The sequence below is a fragment of the Rhagoletis pomonella genome, unplaced genomic scaffold, assembly GCF_013731165.1.
Source record: "Rhagoletis pomonella isolate Grant_MI unplaced genomic scaffold, Rhpom_1.0 Rhpom_scaffold_01445, whole genome shotgun sequence".
NCBI classification, from domain to species: Eukaryota; Metazoa; Arthropoda; class Insecta; order Diptera; family Tephritidae; genus Rhagoletis; species Rhagoletis pomonella.
The window spans coordinates 14643-24959 of record NW_023459999.1 but is presented as its reverse complement, the minus strand read 5'-3'; the positions used below and the strand labels follow the sequence as shown (position 1 = coordinate 24959).

At 37.3% G+C, this 10317-nt stretch overlaps 1 protein-coding gene across 1 annotated transcript in view; it reads left to right on the top strand.

Moving 5' to 3' along the window:
• The first annotated feature begins 580 nt into the window (after positions 1-580).
• Positions 581-10317, top strand: part of LOC118752383 — a 15389-nt gene continuing 5652 nt past the window's right edge. Inside the window, exons 1-2 of the mRNA XM_036487269.1 lie at positions 581-1459; positions 5769-7064. Of these exons, the coding sequence (XP_036343162.1) occupies positions 847-1459; positions 5769-7064 (1909 nt within the window). The 5' untranslated portion in view covers positions 581-846. The remainder of the gene's footprint in view (positions 1460-5768; positions 7065-10317) is intronic.

Below are 10317 nucleotides of genomic sequence, written 5' to 3'. Positions count from 1 at the left end.
TTGGTGGGGCACCCTAATGTACTTAAGTGATAAATGCAGCGTCGTCTGCCCACACGTTGCCTAAAAGCAAAGAGTTAAATAGCTGCCAATATATTGAACGAATATTTATTTTTTCAAAACAGCGAAAACAAACAGATGAACTTTTAGGCATTTACCAAAGCATACAAGCGGACGCATACAATAATACGTACGAGTCATACGCACCTATAAGTCAGGGTGTAATTGAAACTGCTGCCCACGCGACCGTTCGCATATTCGCATACAGCGCGCTACGGCAACGGCATCATCAATTGCGGACGTGCAACATGCGCGACGCGCGATCCTTTAAGTGCAGCGCAAGTGCTACGGCTTAAGTATACAAACTTATATCAGATATGCATGTAAGTATATATGGAAGCAGCAGCAGCAATGAAAAATGAGGCAGTAAGGCAAGCGCTAAGAGCAGAACTAAAAAGAGAGGCGCGCAATGTGGTGCGCCATTTGTCGGCAAATGGGCACAATAGGTTATTGGGTATGGCAATATGTGGCGCAACATAACGTTTCATGTCGATTACATTTTTATGAATTTGGTAAAAAAAAAACCAAAAAAAAAGCTAACTAAAGATGTTAAGATAAAATTGCGGAGGCGGCTGAAAATCATTGGCAGCAGCAATCGCTTGCTTTTTGTTGTTGTAAATTTTACAACCGCGCGCGCGGCAATCTTGCATATTTCATGTACAGCACTTTTTTATTTGGTAATTTTCTTACTTTTCTCTTTTCGTTCCATCGTTGTCGGTGCTTCTATGCTGCTTACCTACCGACTTGCAACACCCGCACTGCACTGCATACGGGACATTGCGCTTGGGCATGTGCGCGTCCACAATACACAATAGAAGCCGAGCGGCAGCCGGGGCGGCTAAGCAAATGGATGACTTTACCGCGAGTGCTGGTGATCATGCCACCAAGGCTGCTGCTGATGATGATGATGATGTCAATATGAGCGCAGATGCATTTGCCTTTGGCGGTGTCGGCGGCGGCCATAGCGGCGGTGGCGACAATCCTCTTGCCAACTTTAATGATGACGCCATGATAGATAATGTCTACAACGATGCTGATGCGGTTGCTGACTTGGCGAGCACTGATGGTGGCGACGACGACAACAACGACGATGTCGATGACAATGAAGACAACAATGCCGGCAATGACATTTTAATGCTGCTCAGTGGCGAACAAGATGTCATGAGATTCCTGAGTTGGGCCATGCAGCAGCTCTATCCATATCAGCATTTTGCCAGTGTGAGCGGCAATAGCGGCGGCGGCGGTGGCGGTGGTGGTGGTGGTGGTGCGGAATATTACCACCCAAGCATGTACAACTGGAAGAAATTGAATTTATCCGGACACGTTGAGCCGCCATTGGTCGCAGACGAGCCGCATTATGTTATTGTACGGCGGGAGCCGCTAGAAGAGGATCTGCAATCGGGTGAGTACTAGTAATAATAGCAACCACAACAACAAATTTGTTGCATAAAGTAAAAGAAGCGATGAGGTAGAGTAGCTGGGCGATTGGTAGCCAACGCAAAAAGTGGAGTTTGTTACGGTATAGGGCGCGCATGCGCGCTTACTACATACGAATACATTGATTATAGATGCAACTCATGCAACATTTTTAAATATGTTCGCATGTATGCACTCGCTATATGACTACTGTGCCAGCGCGCCCGCGCGCCCACATTAGCGCTCAATTTATGCGCGCCATGTACGGTGTTTTTGTAATTGCATATTTTGATTTCTGATATTTTAAAATTGTCTTGTTTTATTTTTATTTTTTTGTTTGTTTGCATTTTTGCGCCTTTTACTTTATTTTTCCTCTCATTTCATATACATACAATGCATTTATTTAGTTGGCTGCGCATTTTTTATGCGATTATCGAACACTGGATCTGATCTGGGTGCGCGCGCGCGCCGCTGTGTTGGCCCAGCTGAATTTCACAATTTTTCGCGTTCATGTGGCGCTGCTCCCTTAATGTAATTCACATGTCAGACCCAGTTTCAGTAAGCCAGCCAGCCAGCCAGCTAGCATAGCATTACAGCGCTTGATACCCTTTTACTGATACATACACACACACACTTGTATAATTATTTATATCGCATCGTCATGCTTTTGGGTTAATTTAAAATGCATGTTGCGTATTACAGTTATTAAATACAATATGTTGTGGCACAAAAAAGGCAAAAATAATTAAAAGAAATGTCGTGCAGTTGTCTTTGCGCTTATTTGGTAATTCATTTTTGTTTCAACTTTAGTGCCTGTGAGAATTTGTAGCAGAAGTAAAGTCTTTAAATCAACTAGGAAAAAAAAAATAATAATTATGTAAACAGCTGATGTTAATATTTCAACGCGCGGATTTGAGAGATGTGACAAGTATTTCAAAATTAAATGTGGGAATAATTTGCTGAGAAAAATAATGCAGAAGGCTTTTGGACATAAATGAATAAAAAAATAATATACATATGTATATATGCAACTGCAATAGCAAACGTTGTGAATAAAGATAAAACACTCAGAAAAAAGTCAGCATAAAAACATTTCTCTGAACACATGATTTGGTAGCTTTAACTAAATAATGTAACTATAACCCAATTATGAGTTAAGAGAAATATATATAAGCTGACTTTTTCAGGGTGTCGACACAATAAGTAGATACCAGTGAGAAAATTGTATTATTTATTCGATGCTTTTTGTTGTACCACTATGCCGCACAATGTTTTGACTGCATATAAAGCGGTAGGTAGGTAGAAACAAATCACGGTGCCAGTGGATAGAAAAATTTCCCTATCTTAGAAAGGAAAGTAAAAGTCCTAAATACAAATTTTCACAAAATTCAACACCATTCAAGCTCCCCTTTTCCCAACGAACAGTAAATTAAAAAAAAAAAAACAAGAAAGCGTTTTTTTTTTTTAAGTCTAATTGATGACATAAATGTCATGAATTTTTTATGTGAAGGTAGATATTTATAATTTATTTGGTATTTTTTCCCCCTGTTTTTTGTCATAATATAGACTTTGATATGTATGTACATCCTTAAGATTATTAGTGAAAACAATTTGAGTACCAGTTCGTCAGTGTTTGGAATTAGACGCGTGTTTTAGAGAATTTCATGTAGCTGGCGAATATATATGTAATTCAGCCATTTCGGAATTTCTTATTTTTTCGATCTTTCTTTTGCGTAATTTCGTGAAAAGAACTTTTCGATCATCCGAAATCATCCGAAAATCTGGAGAAATAAAAATATTTACACCTACGGAATTTTTAAATATAGCCTTTGTTTTTCCGCGAGTGGTAAGCAGAAAACCAAAACTAACCAAAATTCCATGACATTTAATGACTGGGTCTCTACTTCTTGCGAGCTGTAGACGCTATAGTGTGCCAATCTTGCCCATATGCTGTGTTCAGGTTTTTCAAACAAAAGACGCAGTACAAACTAATACATTGACATCGGATGAAATTTAACATTTCCGCCCACAGCGGTTGTGGGCGTGGAATGAGCCCATTTTCGCCATATTTCATAATTCTCTTTTCTTAAGAAAAGCTAGTGGGCATGCCAAATTTCAGCGAAATCGGTTCACGTTTACTATATTTTTTTACCTACCTCCCTATAGTCGAAACATTGTGCGCTGTAAGCACATAGGCGAGCCCGCCAGCAGAGTTAATTTAGTTCATAAATATTCTGTCCTGATGAAATAAGTAGACGGCGAAATCCGTCGAAAACTATCCAGTACTGCCAAGTTTGCCCGGCAGCTTGAGGGAGGAGCTGAAATTATTTCGCCTTATCGTCGTATAAGTCCAGCTACGGAGCGGTCCCTGTTTTCAGGAACAAGGTAAAAATTTCCAAAATAACTAGAATGTCCAAGATGAATTTTCTTTAGAAAGAAATATATCTGTACATTAACGTTATAATGGCGGTGGGCGTGGTTATTGACTGATTAGTATTATTGCTGAGATCCTAGGCAAAATTCGAACCGAGTTTGGTAAGAGTTGGCAAAGCGGCTACTATTTCATCATAAATGGGTGGTGCCACGCACACTTTCCAAAAATTTCATAACGGGTATAAAATTCTGATCCTTTATTCAATAAGTTGCGGACGTAAGAGCGCACACTCGTAGCTTGGCAAATACAGCATCGATGAATATGCACTTACAGGGCAATTCTGGCAACTGTCTTCCACAGTCTTTCGAAAGAAAAACACAACCACATATCTTCAAATGTCTTTAAAATCTTTCGAACGCCTAATTGAAATATTTGCTAACGAGGTCTTACCTTTATTCTGCCTGTCTTTTAGAGTAAGCTTTCCAAAAATAAAATGAATTTAAAAAATATATTCTTCTTTTTAAAATAACAAACTAAATGTTAAAAGAAAATTTAATTAAAAATAAAAATTGTTTTATTTAAAAACAAAATATTTAAATAAGTGCCCAAAAGTTAAATAGTATTACAAAAAGCTTTTTATAACAATAAAATCTGAAAATTAAAAGAAATATAAATAAATAAAAAATTAAATAAGTTTCTAAAAATTACGTTAAATCAAAAAAAAATATAATTCTTTATAAAACCGTAAATTTTTAAAAACCAAAATAAAATTTAACAAAAAATTAAATTAAATTAAAACAAAAAATTTAAATTGATATAATATATAACAATAATTAAATAATAATTGACATTTAATAAATTATTTCTCTTTTTAATAAAACAAAATCTAAATTGAATCAAAAATAAATAAAAAATTAAAATAAAATAAACAAAAATCTAAAAATTAAATTTAATTGAAAAAGTATTTATATTTTTCTTATTAAAACGAAAAAATCCATAAATTAAAGGAAAATTAATTTAGCAAAAAATAATAAATTAAAGCAAAGCAAAAGTCCCTTACCGCAGGACTCGAACCTCGGATCTCTCGGAGTGCTTTGATCACACGGCCAATCCGAGTGTTGGAGCATCGCGAACAAAATGATGTAGAAGTGGTTTCTGTCAAAAGCGTTTTCCATCATGAAAGTTGGCAAGGAAGTTTGTTTTTTGTGAAGATTTTCGTGCCAAAATAAAAAAAAATCTTAGCCAGAATTGCTCTGCTAATATCATCAATATACATATGTATGTACATATAAACAGTAGCGGCGCAGTGTGTCTAACAATCGCCTAATCATATGCCACTTTCCGCACGCCATGCGGTGTTCTCATAAAACTCCACTTGCACTCGAGCATAAAATTAGAATGCTCACATTTGTTGAAGTCACATAAAATTACACAATACACAAATGGTCTGATTATGGCAACTTAACGTAACTTACGGTTCTCTCTTAGAAATTCTGTTAAATGGGTATTGCTTATAACTGAACAGCCGAAACTTAACGTAACTTAATGCCATGTCGAAATATTTTTCATTATGATTCTCTAACTTCTACGTTCCGTTAAGTTGCCAAATCAGGCTTTAACACACACCCGCTTTCAGGCCCTTAAAATTAATAGAAAAAAAAAACACAAACACACACACACAAATACTGATGGCACTGCACTTAGAGAGTACGTTGGCACTTTTATTTTAACCACTTTCCAGGCACAATTCCATGAAATGATTGCAACAAACTATTTCGTTACAAATGAAAGCGCAATACTTGATTGCCTTGTCTTGTACGTTCTTTGTTGTTTTTAGATGTTAGTGTTCGCGTTGTTTGTTCGGTTGATACCAGCTGTAGTGATGTAATGCACGAATATTTTTTTTTCACTTTTTCCACAGACCCGCCGTACAAAGACGATCCATTCATACCGCCGCGCGGTCGCAAACACAATTTGCCCGATCTGGATGCATTGCTCAATCGTTACGAGACATTTGTGCCGAATCGCGGCAAACGCGACAAAATCAAAGACCTTTTCAAGTATGACGATTTGTTCTTTCCGAATCGCGGTAAAAAGTTGAAGCCGCCAAAGGCTGCAACGTTGGCGCTTGGCGGCCAATGGCAGCGTAGCCCTGGTGACGATGAGGCGAACGAGGTGACGGGAAGCTATAGTGAGAATGAAGGCAATGCCAGCGATAGTGAGGAGAGCGTGCGGTTGTTAGACAATCAAGTTGATGGCAACGATGACAGCAACCTGACAGCGCCGCCTGTCAGAGACGCCATACGCCGCATGCAGGGCGGTCGGAAGAGACATTTGCAACCGCATGAACTTGGCTTGGCAGGGTCAGGGCGGGACGCAGGCGCTGATGATGGTGAAACGATACGAATTTTGTTTGACAAGAGCAGCGATGACAACGGCAACAATTACAGTGACACAATTGACAACAATCTAGCGGCTGTTGTTGATGGCAATGGTGATGGTGGAAAGGACGCCGCCGCCGTCGCAGCAATTGTTAACTGGCTGCAGAGCAACACAGCTATAAAAAAAGATCTATTTAATGAGAACGATCAATCAGTCACATCATTGGTGCCACAAATAGACGCGCGTGACACTTTGGCTGCCGCAATGGACGAAAGGCCTGCAATATTTTCCGCACAACAGCTGCTGGTGCCCGGCGCATTTACAGATCCACGCATGCGTCGCGTGGCGCGCACATTCGCCGCTGCGACAAGGCCCGCAGCTAATCATTGGCTTTCAATGTTGTCGATGACAAGGCAGCCTCAACAAACAATTCGACAGCAATTGCATTACGATCAACGGCGACGAGCAACAGTACAACAGCAACAACCAACCAAATCAGCGCTGCGCTTCTACGGCCGCCATTTGCGCCATGAACAACTACAAAATGAACCACGGCAGAAAAAGCAGGCGCAACGGCGCGCTGCCTGGCAGTTATCACTGCTGCCAACACCAGCGCGCGCCAGCAACAACGATTTCGATCTTTTGTTCGCGCGGCATTTACAACAATCTAACAGACCATCGATGATAGTGCAACATCCGTCATTGACATGGTGGCAACCAAAGCAATTGCAATTGCAGCAACATTTACTAGTTGGTCCAGTTGATGATGGTGTCGCAGCTAGGCGCAGCAGCTCCCCAGAGAACACAGAAACCGATTGCAGTGATTTTAGCATTTAAAGTTTAATTTTGCCGCTGTTGGCTGCCCTATTCTTGCTCATCATTTTTGGCATTTTTGTGGCAATCAAAGGTTATTGCAGAAACGATTTTACGTTAATTTAAAGTAGTGGCATGAAGTGGTAATGTATTGAAACGAATTGAAAATAAAATACAAAAACAAGTAACGAAAATGCACTCACATACCTACATCTACATACAAATGTGTGCGCCGATAGCAGCAAGTTTTGTCATTCTCCCTGACTTGTGATTTGAAGCATTTGAATAGGAACTAATTATGATATACTTTTTCAATTAGAAATTCCTAATGTATAAAATATATACGGTATGTATGTATATATAAACGATTGTGGGTCTTACTATCTATGTATTAAATATGTATGTAAATTTTCAAATAAAATTCTTAGTGTAAGCAGATGATTGCAAAAATCAATACAATTTGTGTTAAATAATTAATTAAATGTTAGTTAATGCGACTCATTTTATTAGTTGAATAGTTGTAAAGCTATGTAAGTTCAAAAGAACCTGTTTTCGATGACAATTTAGGACCGAAAATGTTTTCATCAAAGCTATTTGTTCAGCTATAAAACCTAGTAGGGTTAGTTATACTATTTACAACTCTAGAACGACTGCAGCGATCTTTATGATTTTTGATTTGTTCAATTTGATAATATCTCGAAAAAAATGCATGAAGAAAATTCATTTTCATTACATTTTGTATGACATGGCTTTTTTGACGATTCGATGACGAGTTTTTACGATTTTAGAATTGTGTGGAAATTTGGTACGAAGTTTGAAAATCTGATGTACAATAATACATACATATGTGGTTTCAGTTATATGTGGAATGAACTATGTATGTTTTTGTGTTTAGAAAATAGCGAAAAAAATTTACTGTGAGTCACCTATGACCATACATATGAATATATTTCCAAAGTACCCATAAATTTCTTTAAAAGATATTATAATTATATAAATAGTCTATGCATTCAATAATGTCTCAAGTAATTTTGATCAGCTATCCATCGAAGAGTTAGCTAAAGAAGAACTAAGACAAATTGTAAGACTCGCCCCCGGGGCGCTTAGATCTTTAGTCCGGCCCTGGTAACGAAATCCACAAATTCCACAAATCAAAGACTAATTTACAATATCTAAAAAGCATCTACATTGGTATGCATCTTACAGTTGATTTCAGGAATATGTAGATATGTGGCTCTCTATAAACATTCAACTCATTTGAGTTACCTAGAAGCTTATAACCCTACTTTATAATTACCTTAAAGCTTCAGGGGGAAAAAATATACAAAAAAAATATGCCAACAAAAATCAATTTATTTTCAAGTTCTTTTCGCGCTTATTAACGCTCCCCTTCATCTAAAATTTGAGTTTGCGAGTAATGAAATTAAAAGATTAGTTGTAATTATAGTTTTATTGCCTTCCTATGCGGTCTTATGCGGTCATCGTCAATACTAATGATAAAATCATTCAACAGCAACTGGCAGGCAATGAAGCATACAAAATTCAATAATAACTGCCAAATAAAATCAAATAAAACTTCAACCTGACATTGACATTGACCAACTGGCTGTGGTCATCATCGTTTGCGCGGAGCTAACAACACTTTAGTTGAATGCTACAAAATATATTAACGATAATCGCACGGCAATGGAATACTTAAAAAACGCGCAAACAAAAACAACTACATACAGTTGTAACAGCATCTTGAGAGTTTAAAAAAAAAACAACAATAACTGTTACTACCACTTTTGAATTGTTCGGTTTGCATTACACGAAGTAAATATGTATGAATGTATGAAAAGTGAAGTCAAGTTGTCCGTTGGCTATCGATCATCAGCAGCAAGAAGAGTTTTCAAAGAGCCAAAACAAAAGTATGTAAGTGAAGAGCTTCAACAGAAAACAAAAAAAAAAATATTAAAAAAAAAAATAAGAAAATTACCATCGAAGGTCATTTTACTTGAAGCGTTTCACTATTTATAGGAAAAAATGTGAAAAAGGTAAGCAGAAGATGTCGAATTGTTGCCGTTATTGGTGTACGCACAACGCGTAATGATCGCTAATGACGGACGCGCATAGCAGCAGCACACAACGTGCGCGTCTTGTGTCGTTGCAACAAAAGGTAGTTAATAAAAGTATGTAGCAATAATCACATGAATAACGACAACATTAGCATCAGCAACAAAAGTAGCCAAGTCAAAATAATGCACATTTGGTTATTTTCTTGCTCGTATGATGCTTACATACATACATATGTGGGGCTATTTTTGTTTTGGGGGTTTTTTTTTGTTTTTTGTTTTTCAGTGAAGACGCTTCAGTTGCTGTTGTACTGTCTGAGGTCATTGTAGTTTAAATGATGCTTGAAGTTGTTAAACCTGAAACTTATCATAATTTGTTGTAAACGAGAGCAAAAGCAGTACGATGCATAGGAAGGAAGAGGGTTGGAAGTTTTAAAAAGAGGTAGTAGCATCCGCAGTGCCACTTGAGAAGGTATTGACTTCTCGGCTACTTCATCGAATAAACGCTCTAGCTTGTGACGAACTTAATGTTTTTTTTCTTCGTTTTTATTGTTAATTTCGTATGAAGTACGCAAAACAATGATTTATTGAATGAACATTTTTTTTTACCTTCAAATTGCAATCAGTGTGTGGTGTGTAAATTTGACGTAAATTAAGCAGAAGTGCAAGACAACGATGGTAAGCACATATGTACATACAAATGTATGGATGTTCAAAGCTTATTATGCAGGTAAATGTGCACTAATCCTTACTACCTTAGGTGCGAACAAAAAAAATTCGTCGTACATCCCTGAGCCACAAGGTTTCTTTTTTGCAAAGCAATTTCGAAAATATATTTCATTTGGTGGAAAGGCATAGGCCCTTTTACATTTTTCGGCGAAACATACTGTAGGCAACCGGTTTTTAACCGACTTCAAAAAACGAAGAAGGGTATCAATTCGTCGGATTATCCTACTGAGATCCCAAAAGTCTAAATCAGAATAGTTTTGGCCCAGTTATTCAAGTTTTTCGTAATTTTTGAATAAAGTAAAAAAAGGGCATCAAAAATCCTATTATTACGATTTTTAAATATTATTATGCAGATTTTTTAAGCTTAATCTGTTTTGTCATCTGATGGTTTTTTTTGTTCAAAAAGTTCTTTAAGAAACTCTCTTTATACTTTGGCAGACATCTTATAATAACGGGTGATTTTTTAAGAGCTTGATAACTTTTTTTTTAAAA